The following is a 20531-nucleotide window of genomic DNA, read 5'->3' on the forward strand; positions in this document are numbered from 1 at the left end:
AGGTGGAGACCCCATCCCTGGAAGTATTAAAAAACATATTAATATGGCACTTTAGGATGTGGTTTATTTGTGCTGTGTTAAGGACTGGATTTGATGATTTTAAAGGTCTTTTCCAACCTTAATGACTCTATGATTCCATATAAACTGCTTTTTTAAAGGAAATATCTTGGTATGTTTAGGGTTGGATTTTTTTTTGAAGGAGTTGTTTGTTTAATTGTTTGTTTGACTCTGAAGCCAGCTGACATGGGTAGGCAAAGCAGATAAAGGTTGGGGGTCTTTTTCCTGTCTCCATTTTCCCAGCCTGCCATAGAAAGGCCAGGAGTCCTCTTAAGGACCACGGGCTGGCATTGGCACAGTCCCTTCAGGACAGCCAGAGAGCAGCTGATGGCATCAGGGGACACCCACACAGCCAGGTGCAAGCTCTGCAGCCACACACAAGGCCAACACTCCTGTCACTCCTGGAGCCACCAGCAGCCTCTGAAACCCACAAAAGGAACTAAAACAAGAAATCTGCTACTGTGGAAAAGGCAGTTTCCATCAGGCCCTGGGAGAAATAATAAAAACTTTTAGCCAATTTTCCCTAATCAGTAAACACAGGATACTGTGCTACAACAGAGGAAATTTATGAATCAATTTTCAAGAGGTAAAAAGCAAAATCAAGTGACTCCATCACAGCTGACACAATGCTCATCCCAAGCTATTCAGCTGGGAAAAAATATCCTCCCCAGATGGACAAAAAAACCACAACAGACAAACTAGATCCTTTTATGCGTCCCTTTAATAAAATACATTTGCATAGTTATCTTACAACTTTGTTCAAATCCGAAGGTGAACAATTGCCTCATGCTAAGCACAGCCTGCATTTGCACGTCTCAGCAACCATCCCACAGTGACACTCAAGCTTGGGAAGGACAAGGAGGGGCTTTAAGGCAGCACACACCAGAACACAGCAGTTTTATGGGGTCATTACACGGAAGTAGCACAACCCTGCAGCAGCTCCCACTGCAGGCCAAGGAGTGCTGGCATTCCTACCAGCAGACTTATTTACAGGTGTTCCAACCCTGCCCAGGAGAATCACACAGGGATACAATCTGACAAAGCTCTGAGATGGCAGAAATGTTCAGTGACCAGAGGGAGAAGATTCAGTTATTAGTGTGCAACTCTTTGTGCCTTCTGCTCCTGACTGCACCATCAGCCCCGTGGAGGCAGAGCTCTGGGTGCTCCCAGCCCTCAGCACCACAGGCTCCTCGCACACCCAGCCCTGCCTCTGGTCCCAGGGGTGGCACAAGGCCTTCCTGCATGGATCCAGCTCTGGATCAGGAACTAAGTGTCAAACCAGGCTTCTGTAGTTTGCTAGTCCATTATGCAAACCAGTTACAGAAGCAGCATTTTGGTACCTATTCTTGTGCATTTACAGCGCTGTTTGGTTCTCACCCCTGTGACACCAGGGCCCCTGTTCTCTGCTGGCCCACAGGAAACAACATTTAGCAAGTACCACACTGCAGGCAACAGCAAACAGCATATTTTACTTTTCACGTTGGCTTCAGTTTTACTTTTTAACCTTGTGTGGCTCTCAGCAACATTTAGACTCTCAGCTCTTGCCTGGGAACCATGAGTTCAGCAAAGGACTCTGTTTTCCACCTTGCCCTTAGCTCCACAGCCAACCTTTTTCACTCAGATAAGGGTGATTTTACTTGACTGGCTGGGATGACCAGCTGAACTCAACACTATGGTCTTTTATCAACAAAGGGGTGGGTTGCACACAACCAGAGAAAAAGTTGCATTTTTAAAAGTAAAGTCTGATTTAAATGCAGCTTCCAATAGCCACACTGCTTTATTGATACAGAATGCCATTTTAAAATAATCTTGCTGTAAATACATCCTTGGCATAGCCTTTCCTTTGGATGATCTGATGCGTGTATCCTACTCTTTCTGCACCACTGTGCAGGAGAGCAGAGCTCTCAGGTAACTGTGCTGGAGCTGTGCTAGGCAGACTTTTGCAATACAGATGAATACTGAAGGCAGGGACTATGTCCCTCTCAATCAGCATTATTAAAGTGTATTTTTATTATTATTATATTTATTATTACACTTAAGAGAATTTAGAGTGTACTCAGGTAATATTGAAACATGAAAAGATAGCTGTGAAAGCACAAAATGCTTCACTTCAATACTTTTCAGTTCAGACTTCGAGGCAGAGGTTTCAATAATTATCAGTGCTCAAACCTACACAACAACACAGGACTACTACTTGTGTGGAAATTTGCCAACAGTACTGTAATCTCCAAATGTATCAGCTTAAAAAAAATTAAAAATTAGTAGAATGCCACATTGTTTTGGAAAATTCCCCAAATACCTCAGTGAGGATGGGAAGTTGTTTTTAATATTTCAAAGACAATTAGTAGTAATATAGTATTCAAGGCAAACTGACTGAACATCGATTGTCAGTGTGGCTCAATTCCCACAGATGAACAGTGTCTTTCTGCCTTTTAGAAATTACATAATTTAGAAGCTCACCTAATTCTTAGACTACAGTACATGACTGCTTGATGCCACTGGTGCAGCACAACACATTTCAGCCTGTATTAAACAGGATTTCCAACACAGAATTCACAGAAGCCAATTCTGGGTGAGTAGTGTATTTTAGCAGAAATACTTGAACGTGGTTTCAGAAGGAAATCAAGTCATTTGAAATACTCAAAGGATTATCTAGCACATTATTTGCCTACAACAACATGATTCCATTCTATAACAAAATACTGGTTCAGACAAAATACATCCAGAATAAAAACCCATTTGTAGTTTTCTGTAGGCACACGGCGTATCCATATTGCACAGAAAATATATCTCTGAACTAAAGGGCACATATACATTATTTGATCAAGGATATAAATACATAACATTGGATTTTGGAGAAAGGCTTTTAAATCTCTGCAATTGGATTAACCTTTTCCTGATAGTACCTTCACAACATTCATCTATATATATATATATATTTCTATATAGTAAACAAGCAGTTTGTTTTGTAAACATTTCTGATTGCATAAGTGACTTTTGCTGTTTCATAACCAAGTTCAGGAAACCAACTAAATTAAATACTGTGTCCAGAGATCTCTCTTGTTGTTACAAGAGCACAGAACTATTTAATCAGAGAAGTAGTCTAGAATCAAATTAATCCTTTTATTTAAAGGGGAATCAAGGTTACAAGTTCCTCCTTCCCTCCAGCATTACAGTAAGACAAGGGCAGCTCATACTGCACTGCATTTCCAGCAGGCCAGGACTGTGGGCTGAGGAGCACAGCTCCATCCTAAAGCCAAATGCTCTGCCCTCACTCCAGGTTCTCTCAGTGTCTCTCTCCTGGCAACACCTCCTCAGTGAGGACAGCTCTGCATTAGGCTGCTCTCTGTTTGCCAGGAGGAAGAGCAGCAGTTTTCACACAGTACTTTAAATGTCACTGCAGACCACAGCCAGAGACAAACATTTCAGTACCATGAACTATTTAATGAGAAGAAGGGGCAGGGGAAGGGCCTGGTCACACAGAGGCTGTGCAAGTACTTACTGCAGCAACTAAGCACATCTGCCAAAACTGAAAGCAAATATGAATGATCAGAATTTAAGGAAGGAGGCTGTTTAGGAATAGAATGGATTGAGCCAAAACAACCTGAATTCCTGCCATAGTACTACTGTGAAGGAAGAAAAACCATTAAAATATCCTCCACTCTACATCTAATAGTTCTTTTCCCTGTTAAAAAGGGTGTGAAAAGGCTGGATGGAGTGCACCAGATCTAACCCTTAGATCCTGTAGCATGTTTGTAATCACAGTGACTATCAGCAGCACACAGGTAGGGCTTGTATCTGGATGAGCCATAAAGGCCCCCAATTTTAAAAGCTCAATATGTAAGAGATTAAATCAAGTCCATTAGAACAATAATCAAAGAACATTTTAATTCTGCAAAAATGTACATAATAACATTAAAAGAACACAAGTGCCCATTTCAAACAGCTCAGATAAACTGTGCAAATAGTGGGTCTTTGTGTGTCTGCAATCCCACCATGCAAACAATACTTGATATGCATGCTAATGACTACGATTATCAATCCCAAAGGAAATACTAAAGGAAACAAGAATGAACAGCAGTGAAAGCCACACAAAGACCCACTATCCTTTCTGCTTTTACAAATCCACTGAAACTGTAGATTAGAAGAAAACCCACAAAAACCTAATTTCTTGGTTGGATCTAACGTTCAAACGAAGCAAAAGGATTGTGTCAGACACGTGAGCAGGGCTGGCCACCCTGCCTCCACGCTAGTCAAACTTGGATAGTGGGTCTCTGAGGTGCTTTCACACTGGAAGACAACATTGGGTCCTAAAAAAAAACAAAAAAAAAATGAAGGATAAAATGAACATAAATTTGAAGAGTGAAACATATGAATTCTACGGACAAAGACAGAACAACACCAAAAAGGTCAGAAAGGAATGATGAACATTCAACTTTCTGAAAACAGACATCACAAGCTTCCACCCTTGCAGTTTCATATTTATAAACACACAAATTTAAGTACTTATGACCAGCCATGGCTGACTCTGAAAACCCATGCAGCTCATTTATTTGGACTTTTTGTTCCTAAGGAAAATATCTGTCGTGTAGACTTCAACACAAGGTCAATCCATAAGGGTTTTTTAAAGGCAATGGCAAAATTCCCTGAGATTTCAACAAAACCAGAATCTCTCTTGAGAAATTTCTACTGGGACATTAGAAAATCAGATAAAAAGTAAACTTGTAACAAAAAATCTCATTGGAATTTATTCATATCAGCACATACAAATTAACCTGTTCAATTCTGTTTGAGCCAGAAAGAAGTTAAAACCTTGCCTCTAGTCTTATGTGTCCATGGAACAAGAGGTACCACACCCCTCAGACTCCAAGGGCCACATGGTCTGAAGAGGGACACACCTTGTGGGCAATCCAGAGACTATTCCAGACCCCAGGATTACAAACTGGAAGTGCTATCAATGCTGACTGACATTCACCAAATACAAATACAAAGTCACTATGCCACTATGAAGTAAGGGACTGATTTCATAATTGATCTTTGCTATAAGAAGTAGAATTCTGGAGCTGTTGAGTAAAATCAGAATAAATAATCCTCATTTATTAAAATATCAATGTGGAACTGCGACAGGCAACATCTCAAAGCCACTGCACCATGAACTGTTACTCCACAAAGAGAAGTTACTTGGCAAGAACTAGAGAACTTCCAAATGTGCTGTCCATACAGACACAGAAACACACCAGCCATGAGCACCTCAGTTCAGAAGTTGTTTTTTCACTATGAACACCCCCAAAAGTGAGTCAGCTTCATCCACCTGACAGTGTGGACAGGAATTACTGAAGATCTTTTGTGCATGGAAATCAACTTTTGGAAATACAGATCCTTGTTGCAGGACCTGCCTCATGTCTCCAACATGTCACATCTACAAGTAAGGCTTGGGGAAGACAAAAATGAGGTAGCTCTAGAGATATTACTACAAACAACAACATGGAGCTCAGGCTGAGCACCTGAAGGAGCAGCTCTGATGTGTGAGGAACTGCAGCAGTGTGGGCTATGGAAAGCAGAAAGGGTGAACAGGAAACAGTCACTGCACATAGATTAGAGCAGAAAGAACTGGCACAACATTCAGCTCTCAGAGTCTCATGGGATGAGACACCTTGGGATGAACCCCTCTGCACATGGAGCACAGGTGTGTGCACCTGGCTGAGCTTTCCAGCCCTGAGCAAGAACATCTGAGGGATGAACTGACCTCTAACACCAGAAGACATCTGGCAACCAAGTATGCAGACACAGCTGGAACAGCTGTCTTCCCCCTTTACACTTCTCTCCTGCCTACCCCACCTTAAACATCCCTTGGGAGGAATGGGAAGAGAACCTGGTAGATGTGTCCTTGTCAGATCCTGGTAACACAGCAAAGACCTGACTGACTCTTGACATTTAATGGTTGAGCTTTACCTGAGGGGAGAAAATCTCAGCTAAAGAAAACAAAATGACGCAGTTTACACTGGTTCCATGGATAAGATGACAAACTTGAAAAGGTATCTCGTTGAAAAAGCCAACAAATAATAAGAGAACAAGTGCAAAGCAGATGAAGACTGGCCAAAATAAAATTATCTCCAGACCAGGGCACTGGGAAGAACTGTGAAGTGGTGAGAGCACCGTGCCTACCCCTCTCACACACACTTTGGAAAGGATGGGAAGAGAACCTGGCACTAGAGAGGTACTGGCAACACACAAGATCTGATCCTGCATGGTTGCGCAAACACTCAAAGATTTATTTTAAACCTATTTTGAAACCTGCTGAGTATATTTATTATTTATGCTGGCTTTTGTGCAAACATTAGAAAAAAAGGCTATTTAAAATGTCATTAAAACAGGAGCAAGTCTAACCACCACCAGAGTCACCAGGAACACAACTCAACTGTCCTGTGTTCTGCAATCACCACGTGTTTAAGAGACAAACAAACCTACAACACCCTGAAGTAATTTTGTTTTTCTTTCCCTGCAGGGTCCTATGCCAGGATGTGCAGCTACACCAAGAGGAAGAGTGATTTTGTTCTGTTCACAGAGCTATGTCAGCAACTTAAGAGAAGGGACATCTCACTGACCCCAGTTCCTTCTTTGCTAGGGAAGTTTGCCATTACAGCTACAAGTAATAACTCCCAGAAAAGACTCCAGATACCAAGGTCTTTAAATCTGGGGGAAAAAAACCACAATTTTCCTGAACTACAAACCTATTTGAGTAAACCAAATTTGCCTGCTCCCTTTCCAATACCATCATACTTGTTCTAGGAAAAACAGAGGGGAAAACTGCTATTATTCAACAGAGGCATTATAATACTCAGATCAGCAGTTCTTTGAAATGCAACAATGCATTTTTAAAATTATATTCTCTCATATCTCAAAGCTGTTCTGTTGAGGGCCACATCAACATTTCTGTGGGACAATTCCTTAGTGATTTCACAAGAATACTCGTGATAGTTTCTCTACTCTGTTTAAACAAGAGCCAAAAATATTGTAAGGAAACCCAAGGAAGTTTGGAAGTTCACTCAGGACACATTTAAACATTCCTCTGGTTACAGAAGAGCTACAGAGCAGTGGCTTGCTGCTCACACAACTGACCAGCAGCAGTGGCAGCCCAGCTGAAATCTGGGAAATGGTATTTGAACAGAGCTCCTGAGCTGTGCTGGGTTTGTGCAGGCTCTGGGCTTGAGGCAGGATTTTTCCTTAACTTTCCAAATGCCTATATCAAACAGAGTGGCAAATTCCAGCACAAAACTAGTGTGGAACTTAGCTTATTTGAAATCCTGAGAGAATCTGAAAAAATGAGAATAAATTCAACATACTCCTTGTTCACCAGTAGGTGGATTTTGTAGAACTGCTTCATAGAGTAGTGATTAGAGAAAAGTTTAATGGCCAGGTAGAGATGACCTAGTGCACATCTGCACATCATTAACCCTGGTTAAAAGCCATTTTGATGTGGATGGAAATACTCTTATTTCACATCACTGAAATCTGAGGGGAAACTTAATGATGTACCAGCAAAAAATGAGAAAAACTTATTCACTATCCAGAAAATTTCCAATTACAGCATGGTCTTATCATGGCTTTTGCTGAAAATCAGTGGTTTATGTGATGACCTTGCATTTGTCACATTCAACAACATAACTTGAAATAACACAGCTGGTGAGACAAGCTGTTACCTGTATCATTTTTGAAAATTCCTAAGTTTTAATACTCAGCCAGAATCTTAATTTTATAGCCCACCTGGTATAGTCTACAGTTTCTTTAAATGTGAGATTTGCAAACAAATTAAAGCTTTCAAAGGAGCATTTTAATGATTTATCTATGTCTCATCAAAGAATGTTAAATTCAATCTAAATCCAGAAGTTTCTGACATCCCAACCAATTGGCCAGAGACATTAAAAAAAAAAAAAGCCAGAACAATATGTTATCAAAAATATAAAAATATGAGCTCAGAAGTAATTTAGCTAAAAAGAAAACCTCAAGAATGGTGCACACTCTCTTTTGCCCAGGAACCATAACAAGTTACCCAGGGAAAATATTTTTACTTTCCAACCCAAGCTGTACCTTCATTATGAGTTTGTGAATTTTTCTGTGAGAACACAACTTGGTGATCAAATCTGAAGTGCAGACTGATCCTACAGTAGCTACAGGCTAATAGGAGTGAGGCTCAACCAGATTTCCAGATGGGTGTTTTTATCCCAAGAGAACTCCAAACATTGTCTGAAGAAAAACAGCAAGTGAAGGGACAAGGTCTGTTGTGTCAAAGCAGCAACTCTGGCATCATGGTGTGCTCCCAAACCTACTGGGCTGATGTAAAAGTTGGTTTAATCACAGGATGAAAAGCTGAGAGAGTAAAAATTGTGCTAAATTTCTCTGGGAGGAGGATTTTCTCTGGGGACAGGGGGCAAAAACCAGGGTGTGTGTAGGAGACACCAGAAACCTTTACTGTGTTTATGTGCTAAAAATGCAGAAAGAAGCTGACTGTCAGGTGTACAGCTTGGGATCCAGTTCTCAGTCTGCTGCTGGTAATTTTCACCTCAACCTATGTCCTGACACATATCTTGTTTCTCAGGACTGGAAGACAGCTGGAATGCTGGGAGCCAGGAGAAGGACAGACCACATGCTAATGCCAAAATCTTTTTCCTATCCTTTTTACGGGTATTTTTACTTAACTGATATATGTGTTAAAATTACTACAGCACTTTTCCTTATTTTACAAAACTTGAGCAAGTTCTGTAATTGCAGTGTGCCTGCACTGCTTCCCAGTCCATGTTAATTACCAGAATCTTGTTGGAAGAACTCCTACCCAATCCAGTATTTTTAGCTCACCCTACAGCACTCTTGCTATCCCACACTGGCTGGTTGGCTATGTGCTGGTTGTTTGTAGGTTAACTGGAAAAGGGTTTAAAGCACTTTGTACTATAATAAAGAATTTAAAGAGTACTTGAAGTGGTAATCAATTCAGCTGATGCCTGGAATGCCAAATTCCAAACACAAAGAAGAAGAGCAGCAATGCACCTTTGAAATGAAGTAACAAAATCAATCAAAAGTAGAGGTTGCTTACACTGTTGACTTGGATCGGAATCTGTGGTCATCTTCACATAGTTTGAGGGGAAGAGACCTGTCACACCATTGATTTCTCCTTGCCACCAGTCAGCATCATCCTTGTTCAGCACATTGATCAGCTGCCCCTTGGAGAAACTGAGCTCGTCCTCATTGTTGGCCGTGTAATCATACATGGCTATCACCTGGCACACTGGGAAGGAAAGAGCAGAATGGAGTTATACCAGTGTTAAAACTGTTTTCTCAGTGTTTTACAAAACCACAGGAAAGAAACAACCATCTCACATGCACTGCTGCATGAGAAAAATGCCACATGATTTTATCTTGGTACAGAATTGCCTTCCCTTTTCTTTTACTTCTTTAAAACTGAGCCAGCCATTTAATTCTTATTTCCACTTAATATCTGTGAACTTCTATAATGAATGGACTGCATCTACTGGCCTTCCAGATACTTTAAAATGTAATCAAGGATCCTTCTCGCTTTTACTGGCTGAAAAGAGAGTGAGTTTGATTATCTTACTGCAGACACTTGTGGGGAAAATGTGGCAGAGGAAGAGGAAACATGCATTAGCTAATCATGAGTTGCTGTTTTAGTCACAGGGAAGTTTTGTCAAGTAAAATCCAGGAAACTGTTGTATAAGCAACTCATAGCTGTGGAGAACAGCATAATTTAAGCACACAGAAGCAAAAAAGCTCATTTTCTGTGAAATAACCTCATTTGTACCCAACCATTCAAAAGGAAAAACCTAGAAATAACCTGAAAATTTGCTTAGTCTCCCTCTTTGTAAGGAGCAGTGCATGTAATTCCATGTGGTTTGCCAATGTTTGCTAGCTCTAAGATTTTTGCTAGCACTTGGAAACACGGGGTTTCCAAAAGAGAATAGTATGGCTCTTCAGAGCAACCATGAAAATTAAAAAGCCTAGAAGATGGATGCCTGACCCTCACAGATACATGAACATTTGAAATAGTTACATAAAATTCTAAATTAAATACAAAGTCTCCTTTTTTCACCTGAGGGAGCAGCTGATGTGGTTCTTTCACTGCTTGGACCCAGCAGCTTCACATGGCTGGCAGGGAACCATCCCTTCTGTCTCTTTTTCCCTCTTGCCTGTAAATGTTCATAATGGTTATTACACCACTGAAAAACTGAATAGTCCATAGACTGGAAAAAATTGCAACATATATGTCACAGATTTTTCCCAACAAAAGACAAGAAGTCAGGCTTCTTAACAGCTACTAAATGAATCTCAAAAGGTAAAAATCTGACTAAAGCATAAAACAATGCAATTCAGATAAAGTTGCACCCTAATATGTTCATCCAAAATTTTGAAGTGAGATTTCAGAGTACAACTCAAATGTAGGGCTGAAAAGTTGTTCTATGAATATTCCACCCATGTATCATATCCAGAGTTTCTAATGAGGTCAAGGGCACTTAAACAGGAGATTCTTAAATTTAGGTGGGGAGAGAAGTGGAAACAGAACTTTTGCATTAAAGAAGCTTCCAACTCCAGCTTCCAAACCCACCTGTTCCTTCATTAGAATAACTTCACAGTTTAATGTTTCACCAATTAAATCCTAACCAATTAAGTAACTGTCAACTCATCTCTTCCTCCTCCCGCCTGTTAATCGACAGTTTTACTATTTTATGTGACCAAGAAAATCGACTCTCAAAAAACCATAAAACCCCCAGCAACCCAAAGTTTAAAAAAGCCAACCAATCAATCTAACAAACAAAAAAATTCCACCACACAGCTTCTCTTCCCCTTTGGTTTACACAGGATAACTTTCTGACCAGCTTTTATATAACTCTATACTTAGTTGTTTTTTTGAATTAAACCTGAGAACACCTCCTTGCCATTCATGAAGTTACAATTATTCCTCCTTGAATCACTTACCTGCAACTCTCCTTGCCACCATCCACTGGCATTTTTCTTCAGAATAAGTATCAGCTGTCCTGGAGCAAGACTGAGCTGTTCAGTTCCTGATGCAGCATAGGCAGTAGTAACCTGAGCGATTTCTGGAAAGAAAGCAGTAATTGCACTTGTTATTTGTTCACTGCAGTAAGAGCTGGATCCACAGAAATCTCCTGGTACACAACCTGCAGCTGAGAACATCAGCCACCATTAAACACTGCTATGAGCCTAAATACTCAGAGTTACTCAAGAAACAGCCTTAAATGTTAAAAGGTTGTCACTTACCGGGTTTCTTATTTATTGTTCCAGTTTTGCCAGCATAGCTAGAAGCCTACAAAGACAAAACAACAACCACCTTTAATGTGCAATAAAACCAGTACAGCTTACACTAAAAGCACGTGGAGATTTTAACTTTAACCTAGGTGTTTTACAAAACACCATCCTGTACAGAGAGAGAGGCAGTGTGACACTGGCTACAGCTCTGATTTAGCACTCAGGCTACAAAGGATTTTCTTTTCTGTCAAGCATATTAACCTCTGTTCAAAATCCCTGTGTAAGAATGAAATAGAGGGAAGATACATTGAGAACTGTTAATTCTCAGACTGAACTCACATCTGGATCTTTTGGTCTGACATAATTGGAGGGGAAGATTCCAGTTCTGGTGTCGATGCTCCCGGTCCACCACTCCCCTTCCTTCTGGGTCACCAGGATCTCCTCCCCTTCCAGGAACGTCAGGTCACCGGGCTCGGAGCTCGAGTAGGGATAGAGGGCAATGTACTCTGTGCAGGGAGCACACAGGGGAGAGCACAGCCTCAGAGGGGCACAGAGCAAGGCCACGGGCACATGAAGGGTATCAGCATTCTCCAGTGGGTGCCAACAGGGATCACACCTTCACAAGCCTGTGAACTGACCTGTCCACCTGCTTGGCTGAACTCACATTTACTCTTACAGGTACACAACTTAGTAATGAAAAAATACAGCTGCAATTAAAATATAATCAGGGAAGTGTGATTATATACACTAGAAATTTTTCTCCAATAATAATTGTTTTCTCTACTCCTTACTGACTGTAAGACAATGATCCATATTCAGGAGATTAAAATTGTTTCTCTTGTCTTTACAGAACAGCATAACACAGTAGACAACAGCAGGAAGAGAACTCTGCTTATGGGTTTTCTGAAATATATTCATGCTTGAGCAGAAGTCTTATTAAAGAACCTAGACCTATGCTCAACCTGAATTACTTACAACCTTCCTATTTTAGTACTTTTGTATCAATAGCTGAACATTTGCACTGTGTGTTTTGGACAAGCACTCAAAGTTCTGCTCAGAAACCCCTCACAAACTGAACTGTATTTACAAGTCATTAAGCAGAGCCAGATGTAGCATTAGTTGGCATTTTTCATGCTGTCTTACCCTCTCCTGCTGTGTAATTCTGGGTATAAGGCCTTTTGTTTACAGCTGCATAAATAGCTTCTGGTCTGCAGAAAGAAGTAAAAAAAAAAGCTTTGTGTTAGCAAGATACTGATCAAGAGCAAATCTCTCAATTCACATGAGACCAAGATCACTTTGGTTATATCAGAGCTGGTGCTGACTCTGAATTAACTCCAAAGACTTCCCTGACTATCAAATAGTGCCAAGTACTACTGATACTTAATATATTTATGGCACCCAAGAGCACACCACTTAAAAATAAAATGCAATAAAAGGGAAGAGATACATTCACAAATTATGTTATTCAAAAGAAGTAAATGAAAGATTTTATTCTAATTCTAAATTCTCTTATGCTAAAGAATTTCTAAGACGTTTTAGTAAAATACATGAGCAGAACAATTTACACACAGTGGTGCAGCCATCCCAGCAGTAACCAGACTTTTCCTGAGCAGGTACCCTGGAGCATTAGAACAGGCATAATAATCTTTTCAAGTGAAGAAAACCACACTACTGCTCTGTGCAGAGCTTACAATTAGTTTTGGGTCACTTTGGCACCTTTAGAGGCAGAATACAACTGCACTGCAAGAGAGGAGACCTGGTAATGAACAAAAAGTCTGGCACTTGATGAATAATCAAACACCACTGATGTTTCACAGCACTCAGCCAGCAACACTGTGCTTACACAGCAGTGAGCCCAACACCACTTGGCTTGCCAGAATGAAATAGTAAAAGCCTAAAATGACACAGTGTAAATTCTAAATGGCATTTATGCTCTGCACATGAAAGCACTGCAAGAATTTTGCACTCTAAACCACCTTTTTTTGCAAACTGATGAATAAAACAACAAAAGTCACACTTACTCCTCTTTCTTGGTTTCACTTCCAGGTAAGAGCTTGACATAGGACTTTGGAAACCAACCCCTTCCTCCATGTACCTCTCCAAACCACCAGTTCTCCTGCTGCTCCAGGACAGTGATGATGTCATTCTTTGAAAAATTCAAGTGGTTATCTTTTTTTGCAGTCCAAGAACAAAGTGCTTGTGCTTTTAGGTTCTCTACAGGCTGCCCCTGTAAGACAGAAGAGATGCTGGTTGACCACACTGCCCCAGCTGTTAAAAACAAACATTTTCTTGAAGGTTAAGCAACTTCATTCCTAAGTGATGTCTGAATAACTTTGTTTCCATCAATGCATGCATGCAACTCAGTTTCTTATTTGTTAGAAATATCTTTTGTGTCTAATTGTAGGTGAAAATTATTTTAGGATTATGAAAGATGAGTGCTGTTGCTCAGTGGTCCCTGGAAATATTTGGAATTATATCAATGCACACTAGTAGAATATTTAGATGAGCTTCTTTATCCTCCAGCCTGTTCAGTGCACCCAGCACTAGCAAAGTTGTGTGGTGTTCTGGTTTTCCTTTAAATCATTTTCCTTAAGATGAATCTGAAATGCATCAAGTTCTGCACAAGGTACCTGTCCATGAACAGGTGAAACAGATCCAGGGGACACAGTACGAGTAAAAGCTGATTTCTGCTGCCAGGCTGTGTTAACATTCAGGCTGGAGAAGGGGACGTTTTGGTAATCAGATTCTTCTGCAGATTTACTTGGTGAAAGTGGTCTGCAAATCGAACACAAGGCATATTTTCAAATTACAACTTTTACTTACAAAGTATCTCAAGCAGAGAACTTTTTTCCCAACATTTATAAAACTGATATTCTATACAATTCAAAGCAGACTATCAAATACTCAAATTTTCCAAGCCAAGACATTTAAGAAAGTTCTTCAGTAAGTTTTCTGCCTTTATATTTTAAAACCAAGTGAAACTATAGAGCACATTATGTGCCAGCTAAATTTAGAAAAAGCAATTTAAACACAAACATAACTACAACTCACTCTGAAGCAGCTGAGGTAGTAGATAAAGATACTGTAGGAGGAAGTAAGGCTTTCTTAGGAGATAAAACTTTTTCTCCTTCTGGTATTTTTTCTACATAATTGCACGGAAACCAACCAAAATGTCCTTGAAAACTCCCATAAAGCCAACCAGGCTCTCCCACAGTTTTTTCATCAACCTATGGACAGGAGGAGAAATACAAAGGAAAGAGAATTAGCAGCATGGAACAAGCAGGGTACCTGGTGTGACGGCCCCTGCTGGCTCTCTGACCTGAGCAGGGGCAGTGCCCATGCCAGGATCAGCATTTTCACTCTGCCCTGGCAGAACTGAGCTGGTTTTGCCCTGTGATGATGCAGCTGCACTGCTTTCAGCCACAGGGGCAGACAGACCTCAGGGACCCTGCCCTGCTTCAGGCCCCAGACGTGCACATGGGGTCATGCAGTGCCTCTGAGCCACCCTGTCCTGCCAAAAATGCCAGGGCATTGTGCTGCATCCTGCTGAATGTGCAGCCAAGAGGAAGGGGCTGGTGAGCCCAGCAGAGCAGGAAACAACTGCTGCTGCTCTGCTCACAGATATAATTAACTCTGTCAGCTGACTGCTTCCAAAACACATCCAAAAATTCTGTTATTTACTGTGTGATTAAGTATAGAGCATCCTTAAACATTCACAGCAATCCTGAAGCTTCCATTATGCTACAAATTAGCCAGTTAGTGAAAATTGGCTAAAAATTAGCAGCCCATCAAACACTATCAGCTGGTTAGCTTAGCCGGGTTTGGGATGCCAGAGGAGGAGGAGGAGGTGGCAGCTGTTAGCCTATTTCTGAAATCAGTTATCAGCAGTTGAATGATACAATTACAGCTGAGAGGGAAGTCAAAGCAAAACCTACTTCTCTTGTTCCCTCCTTCCATGGCTCACTGGTATGAAAATGCAAATAAATGCTTTAACACTGTCAAACTGAAAGCTAATTTAGTCAAGTGTTTTAATATTTTGTACCATACAGCTTTGTAAATTCTTCCTTATCACCTACTTGTATTACTTACAGTCTGAATGAGGAGCAACCACACACACTTATACATTAGAAACTGTATTACCATGGTTGTAAATCAGTTTTCACCCATTCACCTGCAGGCAAAGGTTTTCAAACAAGTGCTAATAACTAATATACATGAAATAACACAGACTTCAACTGAGAAGCCACAAGCCATTTCCAATCTTATGGTCCTGCTGTAATATTATAAACAGCAAATTCCAAAAAGTGCTACAATAAATGGACACAGAACAAATTACTCTAATTGTCTGCCTGAGGGAGGATTGATAAAGGGAACACTCAGAGAATCACAGATTCACAGGATGGTTTGGGTTGAAAGGGATCTTAAAGATCACCTGGTTCCACTCCCTCTGCCAGGGGCAGGGACACTTTCCACTAGACCAGGTTGTTCAGACAGGCAGAAATGTCTGTTAAGAATACACTGGAAACAGCATTAAGATTCTAAAGAACCTCTTACATCTACTTGTTATATAACTAATTTGATTTTAATTCAAATGCCATCAATGAATAATTCATGTGTCTATTAACTATGCTCATATTTCAAGCAAACACTCAGAAGCCAACTTGTACATGTGCAATGAGCTGCGACAACTGCATTGTTTCTGATCTACTAATTTTAGAAAGTTTATGTTTAGCATTCACTGTTCTTATATTTAAAGAGATTGTCAACATATCTAGGATGTGGAAAACTCAGAGAAACATTTTGGCTGAACTAATCCTAATTTCACCTGTTTAGAAAAACACGAAGCAGCAATCCAGTTTAAATTTTGAGTCAACCTTACAGTACATCAATACAAGGCTTTTGACCCTTAAGACTTTGTGAATCTCAAGGCTAGAGAAAAAGGTAAATTTTTGCAAGTTAAATGTGAATAGCCAATCTTACCTGAATTACATCTCCAGTATTAAAGCTCATCTCATCGTGGTTCCTTGCCTCAAATGGATACAGAGCTCTGTAGTTTACCAAGGCAATGGAATTCCTCGACTCTGCAGCACCAGCTGCCTTGCCTGGAAGGTCAAAAACCAGTTACCACTCTGACACAGCTGAGACAAGCAACTGGTAGGAATATCAGTTCTTGCCCCAGACACAGTGCAGGTATCAGAGGAGATCACCAGGGCATCAATTTAACACACCCATCATGGAAATGTAACTGAGACAACAAAATGTGCATTGACTTCTGCAGGGGAAAAATCACAAAAACACTGAATGGGTTGGGCTGGAAGGGACCTTAAAGGTCATCTAGTTTCAGCCTCCTGCCATGGGCAGGGACAGCTGCTAGACATTGTTAAAAATGACATTTTTATGTTCTCCTCTTTCCTTGCCACGCTGCTCTAGCTAAGTCAGTGCTTTAACAAAGCCTCATTTAACACCACTATAATGTTCCAAGTTGAATAAATCCCACTGTTGCAACAATAAGTGCTCAGCAGCATGTTGTGAAGATTTTATTTAGAAACCTGGAATAGCAAAATATCACAATTCCTACTTTCTTTGCATCTCCACTCTCCAAGTCAGTGACTGATGTTGCAAACAGGGAATGTCTTACAAGGTTTAGCTGAGGTGTGGAAATATCTTTCAGCCTTGTTCTAATTTGATCCTTGCTGAACTCAGTGAGAAAAGTGGCTAATAAAAACTGACAAGGACTAATGAAGGATGAAATCAAATGTGCTTTTAGTGAAAATATTGTTAAAGCACTATTTTTCCAAGTCACACAACTAGTTAGGTCTAGTCATTCAGGTTTTTGTGTTTTTTCATTTGAGGCATTGAGAAATGCAAAAGAAACTACATTTCACTGTTAAAAAATCACTTTGAGCATTACCTGCCTATCTCTCATCAATGAACAAAGCCCCTCCATATTAGCATTCTATTTTAATGAAAGAAAGTGCAATCCCTAGGAAAAACCTAAAATATTACTGTTCCCAGCAACTGTTATTTGTTGACCATGATCAGTGGAAGATTTGTCATCAGAGCCATAGGTGCTGAAAACTGACAGAAGTAACTTAAGTTTGTAAGATCATTTGTAACTGACAAAGACAGGAAACATTGCTGGTTTGGGTTCTTTTGAATTGTAACTTAGGCAAGAAGTCTGCCATAGGGACACATCAATAATAGTACACCTGAAGAGTGAAAGAACACTCAGGAAAGTAAAAGTCCAGAAGTCTAACGATTTTGAGATTACCTTCATTTTTCCAGGGTGGCTTAAGACTTTTCCCCTCTGTTGGCTTCAACAGATCTGCAAACTTGTCATTTATATTTATTTTAGAAGTGTGTTTCTCCACCTCTTGAGAGTTGGTTGCTTCTTTTATCTTTTTTATCTCCTCGTTCTGCTTGCGCCTCTCCTCAGCTTCTTTTGCTATTTGTTCTTGTTTTCTTTTATCTTCTTCCAGTTGCCTCTGCCTTTGTTGTTCCACCTCCCTCGAGATCGTGGCTTGTCTATTTTTCTCCTCCTCTGCAAGAAGCTGTTGTTTGTTTTCCCTTTCCCTCATCATGGCAGCTGCTTCTTCAGCTTTCAGCTTTTCTTGGACTTTTTCCTGCATTCGTTCTTCCTCCAGTCGTTTCTTTTTCTCTTCCTCTTCCCTTCGGATATTTTCCTGCCATCGGTTCTCCTTCTCCCTTTTTGCCTTCCTACAAGAAAGGAATGAGAGAGGTAAGAAAACATCCACATAAAAATGAATGAGATTGTGTTCCTACAGCACTCAGCGACACTTGTCAGCAAAACTGAGTTTATGACACTCATCACTCTGCTCTCAGGGTCATCAGCTCTGCCACAGACCATGGCTTAACATGAGTGCCAGAGTGCTCCACATAAAAATAACAAATTGATTAAAATTCAGCAGTGCCTTCACAAGTACTTCTGCCCACCTGCATCCTGATGAGCCAGAACTGATCTGATCATTTAACCAAGCTGGATTTAAGCTCTCCAGCAAGGCAGTACCCAAATCTCCTGACTGGAAACAACGACTTCCACAGAGATTAATTCCACTCAGGTACATAGATAAAAATAGCCTTTGCATACTCATCTTGGCAGCTTGGTATTTCTGCCTTCAGCACTTGTAATCTATCCAATGTGCTTATCCCTGCCAGGACCACACTGCAGCAGACAGGATCTGGAAACCTGACTGTATTCTCTGTAACTATTCAGATATTATCCTGTGCCTCAGCTGTCTAAAGAAGTTAGTATCCAATTCAACACAATATTTTAGCTGTCAAGACCTTTCTTCTTAAGAGAAAGGACCTAACCCTTTGGGTCATCCTCTTAAAAATGTCTAGATGAGACCTTTTCATCCATTCCCTGTGGGACATCCACTCCTCTGATGGGCATTTTAGTGTTTCCAAGCACGTGGCAGGATGCAGCAGGAGCTGTGCAGTGATGCTGTTACTCCATCACACAGCTGTGTCCAGCCAAAAAATTAACAGGCTATCACCACATATATGGCACATGGCTCTCTTAGACTGTCCCAAGGTTATAAAACTTCATCTCAAGCAGAAAAATGCTGAGATGAGCAAAGCCCACACTGCAAGGTCACTAGCTCTGCTTCTTCAGTCAAATCAAATATAAATCATTGAAAATCTCAAATTCAAACCCACTAACATGAGTAGTACTCCACATAAAATGCTTCCTCTAAGGCAACACAGGATGTATTTTTACATTAAAAACATAGATCTTATCTTGAAAGCCACAACAGCATTTGTTCTAAGCACTGCAGCACTGACACCCTCAGCCATGATCACCTTGCAGCCTCATCTTCCAGTCGCTTCTTCTGTGCCAGCTCAGCTCTTCTTTTTTGTACCTCTCTTATTTTGTCCTGTTTGATCCTGTGGAGCTGCTCCAAGGCTAATTGCTGTGTGCTGTAACTTTCCCTCAGGTCCTAGGGAGGGAACAGTGGAATACATAAAAGGGAATAAAGCCAATCTTTGAGAAAAGCATCCAGGCATTTAATGCTTTTTCAACCAAGTTTTAATACAAATGGCCAAAATAGTATTAAGTTATTAATAGTCCTTGGAGGTCACTGCAAAGAAAGTCAAATCATTTGAAGTATAAAAGGAGATGGCAGTTTGCAAAGTCAGTGATGTAATTTGGGCTTTCAAAGAGCCCTTCCAGTCCTACACCAGCTGGAAATGCCAAATACAACAGAGGAGAGGGGAAGATACAGAACTGAGTGATCAAACACAACATTTTTGAAGGCAGTGAACTGTATTTTAAGTAACTACAAGGAGGCAGATTTCAGCTGAAATCCAACACTGCACCATAACCTGAGAAAGCATCCTGCAGTAGGGTGCTCACCCTTGATGCTTCCTGAGTGATCAGTCCCATGTTTAAACCAGAAAAACTTCAGAAATATACCCAGCAGTCTTACCACTGTGGGAAACCACAGCTTAAAGACACTAACTCTGACTGGACTTTTCCTGTACTTGTAACCTTCTCAGTTTCAGTCTTTTTCTTTCTGAACACATCCTTCAATTCCTATCCCACCTCCCTCTGATAACAATCTTTTTTTCCAAACAAAAAATCAGAATGTATCTTTTTGATAAATAAATTTACAGACTGAAAAAGATCAACAATAATAGAATTACTTTCGCCTGTACTTCACCTTGTTGCTAAAACACCTCTAAGATTTAACACCAAAATCAGCTAAATCACCACTCCAGTCTTTTCTTTTTTCTTAGGAAAATCCTGCTGATATACATTCAGCAATGCAATAGGGAAATCCTGAGTTTTTGTATCTGATCTCATAAATACAAATAAAGCAATTAAGAATGAAGCATTCCCACTACAATATGCACTTCTACCAAGAATCATGTTGCCTAAGACATATGGTGCAATTTAGATTGCTGTGTCATTGGAAGTCTCTGTAGCAACAAACTAAATTAAGCAATTGACTACAATTTTTTCTCAAATATATTCAGCTGGGAACACTTTTCTTTCTTACTTTGCCCAGAATTTCAGGAACACTCTGGAAGCGAACTTACATTAGAAAAATTCTCTGCCTTTAAGGAGAGAAAAACCCTCATGCAAAGCAAAATGAAAAGCTCAGTTAGGTAATTCTGTTGGGTTTTTTTCTTCATACATTATTCTGACCTCAGTATTTCTGTAAAGTATTTCTGAC

General features: G+C 40.3%; 1 protein-coding gene across 6 annotated transcripts in view; it reads right to left on the minus strand.

Moving 5' to 3' along the window:
• The window catches only part of ITSN2 (intersectin 2), a 90498-nt gene that overhangs the window by 13534 nt on the left and 56433 nt on the right, over positions 1-20531 (minus strand). For 5 of the 6 annotated variants that reach the window (XM_064707808.1, XM_064707810.1, XM_064707811.1 and 2 more), the window contains 12 exons: positions 19156-19292; positions 17603-18048; positions 16312-16433; positions 14383-14558; positions 13962-14106; positions 13353-13558; positions 12475-12539; positions 11671-11837; positions 11344-11389; positions 11041-11162; positions 10157-10253; positions 9146-9337 (listed from right to left, as the gene is read on the minus strand). In XM_064707808.1, the coding sequence (XP_064563878.1) occupies positions 9146-9337; positions 10157-10253; positions 11041-11162; positions 11344-11389; positions 11671-11837; positions 12475-12539; positions 13353-13558; positions 13962-14106; positions 14383-14558; positions 16312-16433; positions 17603-18048; positions 19156-19292 (1921 nt within the window). Of the gene's footprint in view, positions 1-748; positions 4368-9145; positions 9338-10156; positions 10254-11040; positions 11163-11343; positions 11390-11670; positions 11838-12474; positions 12540-13352; positions 13559-13961; positions 14107-14382; positions 14559-16311; positions 16434-17602; positions 18049-19155; positions 19293-20531 lie in introns of those variants that run through there. The other variant, XM_064707812.1, reaches the window with a different exon arrangement.

The sequence above is a fragment of the Zonotrichia leucophrys genome, chromosome 3 (genome assembly GCF_028769735.1).
Source record: "Zonotrichia leucophrys gambelii isolate GWCS_2022_RI chromosome 3, RI_Zleu_2.0, whole genome shotgun sequence".
Taxonomy (NCBI): Eukaryota; Metazoa; Chordata; class Aves; order Passeriformes; family Passerellidae; genus Zonotrichia; species Zonotrichia leucophrys.